Source organism: Apteryx rowi, unplaced genomic scaffold, assembly GCF_003343035.1.
Source record: "Apteryx rowi isolate R43461 unplaced genomic scaffold, aptRow1 scaffold_555, whole genome shotgun sequence".
Classification (NCBI taxonomy): domain Eukaryota; kingdom Metazoa; phylum Chordata; class Aves; order Apterygiformes; family Apterygidae; genus Apteryx; species Apteryx rowi.
This window is the reverse complement of record NW_020450822.1, coordinates 535,897-550,547: the sequence shown is the minus strand read 5'-3', so window position 1 is coordinate 550,547 and position 14,651 is coordinate 535,897. Positions and strand designations below refer to the sequence as shown.

Genomic DNA, 14,651 nt, shown 5'->3' with positions numbered 1-14,651 from the left:
CGGGGGCGGGAGGCTGGCACGGTGCCGGGACGGTACGGAGAAGCCGGGACGGTGCCGGGGTGGACCGGGACGGTGCTGGTGTGGAGGGGTGGGGATGGCCTGAAGGGGTCAAGATGGCACCAGGGGACCCTGGCGGGCTCTACGGGGCTTAAAGTCACGACACCACAGCCCCATCCTCATTTTTCGGCAGGGTTTTATTGTCAGTGAAACAAGGAGGGTTTTAGCGTCAGGGGTTCGGGTGTCCCCTGCGTGCTCGCAGCTGCACACCACGTCTTGCTCCTGAGTCAGGGCGCTGACACCCCTGAATGCTGGGCTCCTTTACACCCCCAAAAGACCACTCGGATCTACTCTAAATACCCACATAAATACCACGCAATCCCACAGGTAGATTACGATTAGCCTAGCATGCCTGAGACTGCTCCCAGCCGGCATGCCGGAGGTCCGTGTGGTGCCTTGCAGCTGCCCTGCCGCAGCTCCCCGCAGCAACAAATACATTCATTTATCCAAGTGAGGCGCTTCTGCAGGAGGTGGCACCTAAAACACCATGTCAACACATTCGTCCCAGGCCCTGCATAAACCTTGCCAAGGCACAAACATCTGTGAGGGCCAATAAGTTGCGCTTAGAGTTTATTTTGGTGGCTGCATCTTGTTCAGGGATCTTACACTGATCCAGCACTGCCAAACCCATGCTTAGCCCCGTACCAAACTCCCAGGCTTTTTGTCTCTTCGAGATCCAGCAAAGCTGATGTTGTCTTCCACCATCTATACCCAAATAGCCAGAGCCTCAAGTGCTTTTATGCTCCACGGCCGATCGGCTCCAATTCACGTCTGTAAGCATGTACCCGCAGTTTCCAGGGTGCTCCTGAGCGTTGCTAGTTCGGCAAGTGAAAAGCAGAGCTGAGACCTCCACGCTGTGTTTCAGCCACACATCTGTGCCAACGCACTGTTTTCACACGCACACCTAAGTTCATCTTCAAACAATCTAAGTAGTAAAATAAAAATAATCACCACTGAAAACTGCTGACAAAAAGAAAAGAAACACCCTGAAATGAAATCAGGACGGTGAAGAGTTCTCTCTGGAGTGACCATTTCGTACACCGACTTGAGCACATCACAAGCAAGTATTACAGGCATGTTCCACAAAGATGCATTTTTTCTCATAGAGATCATAGATGTCCTGCAGAGAGTCCTAGTTTTCCTTCAAAGATGAATTGGGTTTACATCAAGTTGACTGCAGATGCTGTACGATCAAGGCTTATTCTTTAGATACCGCACTCTGCACTGTAAAAAAGAGCTAGTGATGAAGGGGACTTGTTGGGGGGGAGGGAAGGAAAGAGTCCTAGCTTATGATAACCTCCCAAAGAACTCAGAAAGCCAAAAGCAGGCCCTTTACCAGATCCTCCTGTGTTGGGCTTCCAAAAGCTGAGATTCTCAAAAGCCACCTTCAAGGAGCTTTAATACTGCAGTCTGTCGAGTGAGTTGATGTAATGAAAAGTGGCTCCCAGAGCCCAGCTCGTTTCAACGTTGTCAATTTTCCGGGCAAGCTGGCGGGGGGGGGAACAAAAACAGAAGTTAAAACACAATTCTCTGGGAGAAGGAGACACATGCAAGGTGAATATTGTGCTGAAGGTTATTGCACTGCTTATCACCATGGTGGGGTGTCCCCCCCTACCCCTAATCACAGGGCATGTGCTGTAAGCAGCAAGGGAAATTAGGGACTGAGTGGCTAAAGCCACCCTGGCATCCTTCTCCCTGCTCTCTCAAGCGATCTGTTTTGTACATCACCTTGAAGACTTGGCTCTTCACAAAGCCTAGTTCTTGCAGGAGCCAGGTGATGTACGTGAGGTCCATGCAGAGAAAAGGGCTGCTTCCTGGGCTGATTTCCATGGTCTTACATACTGAGGAGAATGAAAACAGAGTTATCTGAGTGCATACTGTGGGCTCAAGCCTAGCATCAGCTCAGCTTTGAAAAACCTCAAGCTGTTAAAACACCTCTCATCAGTTGGGTTCCACAGCAATGGAACCTATTTAACCTCCATTTTGTCTTCCTTGAGGGGTTAAAATGACATAGATGTGTTAGCAGAAGCAGTAAAGCTCTGGCACAGTGAAAGACCAAGGTATTCTGTCTCTCCCTTAAGACAGCTGCGTTCCTTTTACTGCTCAGGGAAAGACCGAAAGGGCCTGCAACTTTTTCTCTACCTACTTTGAACCTTTAAAATCTAAGGAATTTCAAGTGTGCCCACATCTCCTTCTGTGAAAAAAAAAAAAAGGATGTTAGAAGCTTGGAAAAACAAGAATTGCAAAAAATCTCAGCCCTGTCCTGATAGAGCTCGAACGCTGAGCAGTTAGTTGTGCAAGAGCAGCTCTTCTCACCAGAATGGAGACAGGTGACCTCCAGAAGATGGGTGCTCAGTATTTACTTAAAACAAAACAAAAAAATCCAGCTTCTTAGCATGTCACACATTTGCCACCTGGATATGAATTCACACATAATTACCAGTCCTGTTTGATTTTATTCTTTACTCACCATATTTAGCTGCAATTTCAAAGTCACTGACAGTTAGGCTTCCTCCCTTTTCTTTATCTAAATACAAAAAAAAAAATCAGGATCTGTTTTATGGCTTGTGTATAAAAGCAATTGTAGATGCAGGTTGTAAAAACACTGGAAATCAAGCCTTGAGCCACTGAAATCATTGACAGAACTCACACTTGCTTTAAGGTACATGGACCTTGATTTCAGAGCTCTAATATGCATTGAAAAGCCTCATTTTAAGCAGAATTTCTCTAGTTTCCTAAAAACAAAGTTTACAAACTCTCTTGCCTTGTCACCATGTCTGTGCTGTCCTGTGATGCCTGAACATAGTAATCACTTTTGAACAGATCTGACAAGACAGTGGTGCTCTGCAAGATATTAAATCTGAAATTGTTTGGAAAACAAAGTGACTGAGGAGGGGTAAGTTTACCCATAGTAACTTATCCTATCACCTGCTTTCTACCACTGAACCTGACAGACCAGTATACCACTGGAAAAGAGATGGGATGCATCTTAAATACATGTGGAAGTATCTGAAAATCTTTATTCCATTTAAAAAGCCAGTGAAGAAAAATACACAACCCACGAGTGCAGGTTTGATGTGTTTTATCACCCAAGGGGAGATCTGTTCATCTCTATGGGGTCTTTTTTCTATTTTGGATGGTAGTGTTAAACAGACACCAGTGATTTCTGAAATGCAGCCAGTTTATTTAAAAAAAAAAAACATTAAAAGAAATTGCAAATCCTATTTCACAACCCCCAGTTCCTTCTGTAAAGGAATTTAATAGCATTCGATATCCAGATGAGACCAATGCTACTACTACACTGGTATAACAAAGGACTCAGTTCCTCAACAGCTTAGCAAAGTACTGTGATATATGTCAGTGCTATCATTTCTTCCATTACTTGCCATCTAAAATGAAATGAAAACAGGAGCAAACATACCTATGAGACCAACCTCTGCTGCACAGTCATAGTAATAGGAGAAAGCATAAAAATCCAAATTTTTCACTTCCTCTGTTTTATGCACTTTTTTGTAGAGCATCTTTGCCACTTTGTTAGAACAAGACTCATACAGAGGTTCACCTAAAAGAAGGCAATGAAACCCAGCAGGTTATAGGCAGGCAGTTAAACATACGCACAATTTCTTCAGACTCTGCAAGGAGACGCACTCCCTTTTGCACACCAGCACTCCCTGAATTCTTACGGGCTCTTCACAGAGATCTGAAGTAACAGGTCTGCATCTCTTTCCAGTGGCAACATTCACCAACCTCAGACTGGGGATAAGTACGGACACATCAGGGATGGACGGCACCGTTTGAGACAGGAGGATTTTAAAAGACCTGTTCAGGGAGCGCTCAACTCCTGCTGTATTACTGCTAACAGCTTTATGGACTGAACAGACATGCCAGGACACAGAGCAGAAAAAACTGCACAATCTCTTTAACAGGACAAGCCTCAGGAGAAGAGAGTCATACAGAAATGACACTCGCACAGAGAATCTAGTATCTTTCCAAGAGCCTGAGAGTGCATTTACTCTGCAATAAGCATGCTGGCCACGTAAGGAGGAGAGAGGTGATAAGGCACTATACCTGCCTTCTGTCCTTTAATTTTGTACACTATCTCAGCATGTTCCCACTCAGATTTGAAACCAGGTGACAAACAAGGGCTGATCAGCTCCTCACCTTCCCCTACTACAGAAGTAAGAGGAAGCAGCATTAGGAAAAAGAACTAGAAGTCAGTTTTAGATCCCTCCCCTCCCCAGCCCTCCTCCACACTTTCCCACATCCTCAGCAATGTGCCTCCAAGCCCCAATCCGGGCTCAAATGTCCCAAGCCCTGCCAAGGCTGGCAAGAATCCTTGCCTCCTGGAATCTAGCAGTGTCACCTTCTGCACCCGTCTCAAACGTGCCCGGCTTCGGTGACAGGAGTCCACATACCACGCCGGCAGCTTGAGCTCCACAACAGGGCAACACACCCTATTCCCCAGCCAGCACCCAAAACACATGAGCTCAGAGACAAGACTGCAAGAGTGCCCATCACTTACAGGGTCTTCCCTCAACTCCTCCTAAAATTGCGAGCCTTGCTGACATCAGCCCGAGTCCCAGGTAACTGCAAAGGAGAAAAGCCTCCATGAACAACATCCTCCCTCTGATACTCCATTGACAACTAGGCCAGGACATGCCTGTCTCCTCTATATGATCCCAGCAACATGGCTTGAGTTGGCAGCTAACACACGTAAGAGGAACAAGTGTGACAACTCACTGTCATATTAGCCCATCTCTGGCAAAATACGCCAGCAGAATAATCTCTCTTTGAGCAAAACACAGGGAATAGGCTGTCAATTATAAACTGGCCCTTGAAGACTAGGAATGCTGAGCGTGCTCCCCGAACCCTTTTCCTAGTCCTCGCAAAGGCAGTGAGGCCTCTAGCACACAGAGTTGACCCCTCTTGAGTCCCAATGTACCCCACAGCAAACTTGGGTGGGAAGAAACTTCTTCCCTCTGCCTGAAACACTGGCACACAGGCAGCATTGGAGCCTTCTACTTTCTTAGCCATCAGGCTGCCTGCCTGCCTGTTGTTCTGCACAACCTCCCCACACTCAGCTTGTGCAGATGGTTACTTTGCTCAGGTCTCTCTGTTTGTTCTAAGGACTTGCTCGCAAGGACCGCGCTTCAGCAAAACAGCTGGATCTCACTGGCTTCATAGTAAGCTTTGGTTTCCAGCATGCTCTCTCTCCCAAAACTAACCTGTATGAATACAGCTTATAGGTGTTGTTGAACATCTGAAACAAAGTTGTATGGTCAGCTGGTGATGCCTGGAGAGGTGCCTGGAAGGAGAAAAAGACATCAGTGCAAGGTTTCTGCCAGCAAAAGCAAACAGCAACAACACAATCCTCCAAAATGTTAGGAAATCCTCTAAAACATTAGGAAATCCCTAAAACAATCCCAGCATGGTCCAGAGAGGAATGATGCATTCACAAATGTTTGGATTTGATCACAGATACATATGACATGACCAAAAAAACAGGAGTTGAAATAGTGACTTCACATGATGGAGTCCAAACTGGTTACATTTCTACTTGTATCCACACCAAACTAATTAAAAAGGAATCCTTATTTCAGCTCTTAACTGCTTTTGTCAAAAGGCTACAGGAACTTCCTCGTCACATGATCTCTACAACGGAAAACTGTGTGCAAAACAATAAGAGATCCAGGCATGCATTAACTTGCTACTCTGGTGAACTCAGCTGTGATCTTCTACAAGCCAGAGGAAAAGCACCGCACTGCGCTTGCCAAGGCACAGGGTGAGAACCAGCCTGCAGTCTGGGGAAACAAGAGGATAATAACCTAAGGCACTGTGCAGCCTCTTCCCAAGTGCACCACCACCACTGGTGTGCTCACAGGAATGAAGCTCTGGCCATTCTGCTGTTCTTGCCTAACTAAAATTTCCACATCCAGGACTCTTCACATCGCCTGTCATTCTGCTGTAGAGCACAATGATCTGCCCAGGCCAGAACATTAAGGTTGTGTCCCTGTCTTCTGCCTTTGTGCAGCTTTACTACGAACAGGATCTTTACTCAGGCCAGGGCCTTACTGCCGAAGCTCTGTATCCGAAGGGATTTCCTGCTCACAGAACACCTATAAATGCTGCATCTGGAAGCTGAAATGACAAACATTGGCATGTGTTTTTATTGCACAAAAAGTCACTCCTTAGAAAGGTTTGCTTGCAACTGAGTGAACACAGGAAAGCCAGAAACAAGAGCTGAGAAGAAATCTTATTCTCTGTTCTTAAAACATGGCAGAGACCAAATGTTGGACTTGGATTCATTAACAGCATTCCCTTTGAAGTCTTCATTATAAACAGCACAAACTGAGAGCCAACAATTAAGATGCTCAGAAGGACACTGTACTTTCCCCCAAAGTAAAGCAGCCCTGGCAGATGCACCACATGGACTGAACCACAGAGCTGGAGCAGGAGTACTGGCAGAGTTGTGAATGCCTCTGTGACTGCACCAAGGCAAATGTGACAAGTGACCTGGGCTCTTCCATCAGAAGTGTGGCTTCATGTCACAATGACAAACTTTTTGTCCACTTCCAAGGGAAATAAATCACAGCACTTTGATTTAGCACTGGCGTTTCACTACAGTGAGCACGTTCACATTACCTCAGTGCGTGGAAGGAAGGTGATCTGTATTGATCCACCGCCCAAATCCAGCATTCCTACGCTTCTCTTCTGTGGCTCATTTAAGCTGCCTGAAATGTGGGACAGAACAGAGAAAACCATGGTGGGCGCTGCAAGAAGTAGGAAACTAGAAAGGAATAAAACCATAAAAGTGCAAAGACCACAGTCTAACTCCATCCATCAGCTTCCTGTCAGTACTAGATTAGAATCAGGGTGACCTGAAAGCCTTCCCAGTGGCAGAGTTTCTTTTACTTCTGTGGTGACTGTTCCTGCCCCAATTACAGCAGCTTTGATTAGTGGACTCCTAAACATTTTTCAATGGATATAAGGGTCCTTTCACAAATTTTACTCTGGTAACCGCTCTGTAACACAGAGGAATGTGGTTTTCTTGGCCACCTCTTCCGATCCTTTAGTGATACTTCGCAGATTCCTATGGGTCTGGGGATGAGTGACTGAAAAGAGCTGGCCTAAGAGATTCAGCTCTTTTGGAATTCTTGCTTCTGTCAGCCCAGACCTCTCTTCTCATTTAAATCCAGTTCTTCTCAGTTAGACCCTTCAAGTATTACCTTTCTGACAAGACTGACATGCCAAGTACCTCTGTATACCTCATGAGAGCTGGGGTTTAAAGATCTTTGACCTTTCTGATATACTTCCTGTGATCATAAAAAGCTCTACTGCACTTGTGTAGTGCTCAGCACAATCTGTGTGATGAATAGAGTGCTTGGATGGCAGACTGGTTTACTTATTTTCTTCAGAGAAGGCTTCAGCTTACTTTTTTTCTTTACTCTTCAGCTACCTTTTTTTTAAACTCACCAGTGCAAACACTAGTGCTGTTTCTATGCCATAGATCTGTAAGTACCACAGCACTTTCTTCCACTCTGTGCACCTATCAAGCAGATCCAGAATATCTGCATTAAAAATTTACCCGGAACAAGTGGCAGACTCTAAAAAGGAATGAAGTGCTCTGGTACCTTCCAGACTACATACAGAGAATTAATTGAAAGAAAGACTACATAAATGGCTAGGAAAAGGGACTGAAAAGGGATTGAATTCCTCACCCTGTAAAGTAAATGGCCAAAATCCTAATGGCTTAAATGGACCAGGCCAAGAAAAGATTGCTTCCTTCCCAGACCCTTTTTTCTTCCATTCCACTCCAAATGATGAGCAAATCCCATATTGGGGCAGAAAACAGCATAAATCTCTCAGAATCAGGCATACCTTTATGCACACACTCATGTAACCATACCTGTTAAAAAATTTATTGTGATCCAGGCTGAAACACCTATTAAGGAAAAGAATCAGAAGATGCACTGTTAGATCATGTCATTTCATTTTATCTGTCAACAATATCAGCTAAGACAAGCCATATTAAAAGGTCTTCCTATTTTAGGATATGCTTGGCTGCAGGCATTTTTAAGGCTTCTCAAACAGTTTAACTGGACCATATAAATAAAATAACCAGCAAATCAGAGCCTATCATCCAAATTCAGAAAAGGACTCAGAGACCGCCTGTCACAAGCTCCCTTCTCCCCCTTTCACAAATGGACTACTACTAATGCAAAGTCTCTGAAGGGTGTCTGGCCGGTGGACTTTTGTTCATTGTAAGGCACTTGATTTTCCTTTTGAATATTAGGAATTTTCATTTCATTTTTCATTTTCATTTTATTTTTCCTGTTTTCTTTCCAGCATTTTTGTGAACAGCACTGTTTCTGTTCTTTTCTTGTTTTATAAGCCTTTTCCCCATAAATAAGGTGAATTAATGTGCCTTATATTAACAAATCAAAATATTTATCCATTTTGTTAAAACTCAAGGCCTGCCAGGGAACAAGCTCCAGTTCAATCCTTGGCTGAACCAAAGCTTGTCACATAAACTTAATGAACTATTAACGAACTTAGAACAAAACAAAAAGAAAAACTATGATGTATTTTTTCCATTGAACAGCAAAAATAAACCCATAAACAGCTCCAAAACAGCAGCTATTTTGAAGTTTGGTTTCTAAGCAGACTAAAAACACATTTCAACACTCAATTACTTAGAATTTTGACGTTTCTTCAAATTCTTTTTAGGCAAGACTGATTCTAGGTTCTGTCCTCAGTATTTTTGTGAATGACATTTTAATTCAATATACATTTTCTTCTCTAGAGAACATTTTTTTTGTGTTCAGTTCACATTCATACTCATTACATCAGTCACAATTAACATTACGACCAATTACTTCCAGAGAACTCAGAAGTGCATTGTCAAGCACATGGTGTGCAAAACCAGGTGTTGAAGACTATCCCAACATGTAGATATTCAGAAACCTTTCCAGAAGTGCTGATTGTGTAGCAGTTTCCCAGTGATCCCCCAGGAATTGCCAAGCACTCCTTGCCTTAAAAATCAGGCTAGAGTTCCGGACTTCACATTGGAAAATGTAGCACAAAATCTCTTTGGCAGGCACTGCCTGAGGCAGCAAAAAAATGATCACATGTGGACTCCCACGACAGTCAGTGGGATTTGTCACAGCGTGGCAGGAATGCAGGATTTCAGAAAAGGTCTCCAGAAGTTGACTTACCTTCATCAGTTCCATTCATTATGGACACACAGTTGTCCCTCACAAAGAAGGGGGAAGCCTGAAAAATCTCCTTCACCTGTAATTCAGATAAAAGGTACACTCAGAGAAATCTTTTTTCAGTAAGAAAGCAAGAGAGAAGCAGGAGTTGGGCACCTTGGCTTTCAGGAATGCCCCAGCGGACAGCATTTTTCATGTGAACATGTTGGCTGTTAGAGGCCTTCTACACTACACCATAGGTTTCCATGCTCTTCTAAAGTAACAGCTGAGGAAACCTGTAGCAGCTCCAACTGAAATTCAGTGTGGAAAAGAGTGGGACAGTTTGCAGGCAACAAAGAACAAGACAGACATTGATTTCAAAATTTCCCTGATCAACACTGAAAACATTTTCATTAGGCTACAGAGTCAATACATCAGATTTCTTCCTTCCACAGTCATTGAGAGTACAATGAAAAACAGAGGAAAAAGACTACAACTGGTGTACACCTAATGAACTTCTCCCACAGCTTTAAGGTCTAGGACATAATATTTTATTTCTTTTTTAAATTACTTAAAAAAAACATATTTTGCATGCCTATAAATACAACATACATTATTTTCAATCAATCTGAAACAGAGCAATCTCACAGCATCAAGCTGCTAACATGGCAAAACAAGTAGCAGAGTTTTTCCAAGAATAGCTGGATCCTGGTCAAAGCCACCACCAAACACTCACAGTAGGAACAAGCATGTGACTGTCTCATCACACTTGTGTTTCAGAGGGAGGCTAATGTTTACTGCCATCTCCAGGCTTATCTGGAGCTGTCACCATTCTTCTGTGCTTGCACTCATACAATTTCTCACCCCATCTGAGATCAAGTGGCTCTGCATCACTTGCAGGGTTAAATGATAGCAATGACTCATGTACCTTAACATACAGGAGTGTATGTATCTTACACGCAGGGGGCCAAATTTTGCTATAAGATTTGTGGAAAGCAAAGTGAAAGAAACAAAACAGTACCTTATCCAGCAACTTCTGAGCCTTCTCTCCTGGCAGCAACCGTAAGCCAGCCGTTGCTTTTAGGACCAGAGGAGTGAACTTCCACAGCTCCATGGGAACTTCATTCTTTGCTACTTCCAGGAGCTCTTTTATTCCCTGGCCACTCTGTGAGCAGAGAAAGAACAAAAAAGGCATCTTAGAAATTCTGAAAAGTTCTTCAGAAGGGCGAAAGGGTGATCAAAGGTATGATTCACTGCAAACGTGGAACACGGACAACTGAACATCACAAGGACTCCAGAGAAGGTTGATGGGGAAGGATGAGTCACTATCTCCCACAGCATAAGGACTGGCGGATACAACTGGGATTATTCAGAAACAAGCCAAAAACAAACAGAAAGAGCCACTTTTTCAAATGGTGCCATGGAACTCTTTGCCACTAAATGTTTTGGCTACCAAAGGCTCAAAAAGCTATGGGACAAATCCATGGAAGAAAAAGTCTTCAAAGACAGTAAAACACTATGAACCGAGTGCAAACTTTGGCTTAGGAAGCCCCAGATCCCTGCCAGCCAGAAAGTAAGGGAGACAGGAGAGAAGTCACTTAACACTTGACCTGTTTTGTAGACTCTTTCCCTGAGAATCTAGTTCTGGTCGCTCTTGGAGAAGGCTCTGCTCCAGTCCAGCATGGCTCTTCTTTTTGTCCTATTCTTAAGTGCATAGCAAATCTTAAGGCAGAGACGGGAAAGTCATCTACTGTGCTTAATTTATGGCCTCACCTAGCAATCACCTAGCAGAACTAGATATGCTGTGTTTCTTGATCTTCTGAGCAACTTTTTCTGTGGGCTGGTATCATTTGGAGACACCTTCTTGGAGTTTCCTGCACTGAGACAGTTCAGTGAACCATACCACAGCGAGGTGTGATTAGCAGGGCATTTCAAGAACAGGAGAGTTTGGGGCACATATTTTTACAGTAAGAGACATGAAATTACCTTTTCAACATCATCGGCATATGCAGACAGACCTGGCTTCAGTGCTTTAAACGTCTCATGGGTTAACTTGGGAGTCTCTGTTCAAAAGCAGTATTCCAAAATAAGTAACAGTACAAATCATTTTGCATTCACACACACACACACACACACACACAAAAATACAAATTACATCGTTACATGCTAATGGCAGTCATCTGAAGCTTCTGCCTAAAGAACTATCAAAGGCCAGCCTACCTTTAAAATACAGGCCTTGCTGTGGAAATAGCACCCTGCAAAAGCATTTTTCAAAATCACGATTATTTTCCAGGTGCTGGTGCCCACTAGGCATATATTTTATATGTTCATCAGACAAATCACCAGATGGTTGCAAATTCTCCTTAACCTCTTACCCACCATGTGCAGTTTCCCAAACTACATGGGTAACATAGATCAAACTTTCCAACAGGCTCCATTTTGGCTGAACTCGCCTGCAGCAAAAGTCACGGAAGTTTTATCACCACTTTCAATGGCAGCAGACGGAGCCAGGGCTAAGTATTTTGGAAGCCTGAAGGACAGACAGCTAAATGAACCTGCAGGCAAGATACTACAAGCTTGACAACAGCCTTCTCCTGTACCCAACCATACTCCAGAAAGTTTCCTGCAATATTCTGGAATTATGGGAATTGTGTTTAAAGAGAAGCAGGCATGGAAGAATCCAAGATCTGGGAGTAAATGAAAAGAAGAATGAATTAAATCCATGTGTGGACTGTTGTTTAACACGTTTCGATGCTAAGCCTTATGCTTGGGTTATCCTGCAAATGTCAGATGCTTTCCACAGGCCAACAACATCACACACCACACTGCTAACCTGAAAATCAGCCTCTGGATCTCCTTTTTAACAGCATTCACATGGGCTCTTTCATCTTTAAGAGTTTCACAAATAGGAGCTGACAACACATAAACAAGTGAAGCTTGCAACTTCAGTGGAAAACCAGAGCTTTTTTGTCCACTGCTGTTTCACATCTCAGCCATACTTTCTGTCCCAATGCAACACAGAGCAATTTTAATCAAATGTTGAAGTCCCACTGAAGCCAAGGCTGCACTGAACCAGAAAACACAGGGAGAAGCAACTCCCTGCCAGAAACTGGAGACAGCCAATGGCCTTGTGGTGAAAACTTCAGGGAATAAGGCACTTCAAAATTACTCCTCTCTTCCACCAAGTAGCGCGATGGTAAACTGCTCTTCCTCAGGACACTGCTCTAAGGCTACAGCTGCTATTTAGTTAGCCTTCTGGCATTACAGCCTTTTCCCCCCTGTAGAATATTTTCATAATGGATTTCATCCAAACCCACATGCTTGAACCATAATGTATATCCTGATGGCTCTCTAGGAAGAGTTGGAGCACATTTGTGCAAGTAATTCCTAGGAAAGAGGTACCAATAATCTGCTCCATTCTTTATGGAAGAATCTGTCTATCATGCATCAGTATGCCATACCTTTTGGATGCTGTGTAAATTTAAAAATATGTATGCGAGTTCCGGTGCTTCCTGCATCAAACATAATCCCATAAAAGACTGAGAGATCTGCTGTCACCGCCTGATGGTTCAATTTGTCTCTCCTGCTTTCGGCAATTCCTTCTGTTGCTCCTAAGACTGCTTTGGAGTCCAAGTGCCATTTTATATATGCAACATAAATAGCTATGCATGCCAAAATCCCAAAAGCAAAGAACCGCTTCGATATCTTCATGGCTTCCATTTACCAGATGTTTTGTTTCTTCCCTTTATCAGATGGTTCATTCCTTCTCTTTCACACAGAACAGGTGGTTCCCACATCACTCCTACAACCGACAGAAAAGAAAGATGTGTTTTACTTCCTAAACCTGCAGAAGGCATTCTGAAAAGAAGGATCCAAGAGCACATTGGTTGTTTGATGAGGGACTTAACAGCAGCAAACTTGACTTGAGCACTAGGTAAATACTTAACTGTTAGCTGATTTACTATTCGTGCTAGATCCGTGATAAGAAAGTTTGGCACGACAGTCACAGTATGCGCTCAGCCACTGTGACGAAGAGCCAGGTAGAAAGCCTTACACACAGCGAACAACAGTCCACAGCTTGCAAGGAAAAGGATTTCTGCCTGCAGCTCCCTCAGCATCTAGAATAAGACAGAGAGATCGGCCACCGTTTTCATTGCTCAAATCTGTCTTGACTAATCCAGGGAAATTTGCAGTCAGGTGCTTAGTGTATTCCACTAGGACAAGGCAGACTCCTGCATTCGAAACATGAGGATTATCCTATGAATCCCTTCCAAATCTGGACCTAGCTACAAAATTCCTTTCTCCCATGTTGCTTGTCCTACCGATGAAACGTCTCCATAGCTGGATGCTGATGCCATTGCACACCATCTTCCTAATGGTTCAGGAGGAACATATCCATCCTCCTTCAGGAAGCAGCTTTCAGCACGTCAGAGAGAGCTACAGCTAGTTTTAAGACATGAAATTGCATTTTTTTTCTTCCCCACTGCTAACAATGCTTAAGAAGGAGCAGAGCAAGGAGAGTTCAGAGAAACTAAATACGATAACCCGAGGTGGGAAGAGACCTCAGGAGGTCTCTAGTCCAACCTCCTGCTCCAGCAGGGTGGGGAGACCCACCAGCTTGCTCAGGGCTTTATCCAGCTGCATCTTGAAAACTGCTAAGGATGGAGATCCCACAGCCTCTCTGTGCAACCTCTTCACTGCACTCAAAAGGGACCAAGAAACCCACACCAGGACATGCCAAAGAAGCAGAGGAAGCAACCTGCAAACCACCTGCGGTTATCTTTGCCTGCTCCTAGATGGTGTTGGAGATCCCAGGAGGTTGCAGCAGGTTAATTTTAAACCAGCGGGGAAAAGGAAAGAAGGAAGACCCAGAGAATTAGAGTAGGCCCCGTACCTTCAACACCAGGAAAGAAACCACAGCAAAGCACCGCACGACAAATCTGCAAGCACCCATGAAGACAACCAGGGGGCTCAGGCAGCAGGGACTGAGGAGGAGGAGAGAATAGCGCTAGATCATTCATTCCTTTTTCTGACAGTGGAATGAGGAAGGCGAAGCAATCAAATTGTCAACGTTGACTTAAGCAAGGGTTTTTTCGACACGTGAAATCTCTTGCCGATACCAGTCCCCGGAGGCGCGGGAAGGCCAAGAGAGGGCAGAATTTGGATTCAAGGTGATCCCGGCGCATCGCCCGGCACGAACAAGACGCAATAAAAATGGAGGACGCTTCCTCACCGCGAGGTTGCGGAAGGGGACGGGGCTGGAGGGGGCGGCACGACGGCAGCAGGCTGTGCGGGCAAGAGGCCGGGGCAGGCCCGCTCCCGCCGGCCGAGGCCCCCGCAGGGCACCGCGGTGCACCCGCACACACGGCCGTTGACCGGACGAACTCCCCCCCACCCCCGGCC

The 14,651-nt window shown here is 44.5% G+C and overlaps 1 protein-coding gene across 4 annotated transcripts; it reads right to left on the bottom strand.

Annotated features, from left to right (window-relative positions):
* Positions 1–175: 175 nt before the first annotated feature.
* On the bottom strand, positions 176–14,550 carry ENTPD6 (ectonucleoside triphosphate diphosphohydrolase 6 (putative)). Of its 4 annotated transcripts, none has more exons than XR_003256019.1 (15): positions 14,143–14,550; positions 12,710–13,050; positions 11,235–11,311; positions 10,270–10,413; positions 9,273–9,348; positions 7,964–7,999; positions 6,700–6,788; positions 5,283–5,362; positions 4,580–4,644; positions 4,126–4,227; positions 3,479–3,619; positions 2,528–2,584; positions 1,786–1,898; positions 1,394–1,544; positions 176–982 (listed from the first exon to the last, which is right to left on the bottom strand). XR_003256019.1 is itself a non-coding variant. In XM_026081602.1 (14 exons), the coding sequence occupies exons 2-14, from the start codon at positions 12,966–12,968 to the stop codon at positions 1,455–1,457; spliced, it is 1,329 nt and encodes a 442-aa protein (XP_025937387.1). In that variant the 5' UTR covers positions 12,969–13,050; positions 14,143–14,550; the 3' UTR covers positions 176–1,454. The 4 variants fall into 4 exon arrangements, 1 of the variants encoding a protein (XP_025937387.1); XR_003256018.1 differs by having other exon boundaries at positions 176–1,281; positions 14,143–14,549; XR_003256020.1 differs by lacking the exon at positions 14,143–14,550 and adding an exon at positions 12,082–12,160 and having other exon boundaries at positions 176–1,281; positions 12,710–12,799.
* Between the last annotated feature and the right edge of the window lie 101 nt (positions 14,551–14,651).

What these genes read in the sequence shown, in the direction of transcription:
- ENTPD6 (XM_026081602.1), bottom strand. Translation starts at nt 12,968, where the DNA reads ATGGAAGCCATGAAGATATCGAAGCGGTTCTTTGCTTTTGGGATTTTG. An exon ending in AATGAATGGAACTGATGAAG is followed by an intron (nt 8,000 to 9,272) that starts GTAAGTCAACTT and finishes TTTCCTTAATAG; the next exon opens with GTGTTTCAGCCTGGATCACA. An exon ending in CACAATAAATTTTTTAACAG is followed by an intron (nt 6,789 to 7,963) that starts GTATGGTTACAT and finishes CCCACATTTCAG; the next exon opens with GCAGCTTAAATGAGCCACAG.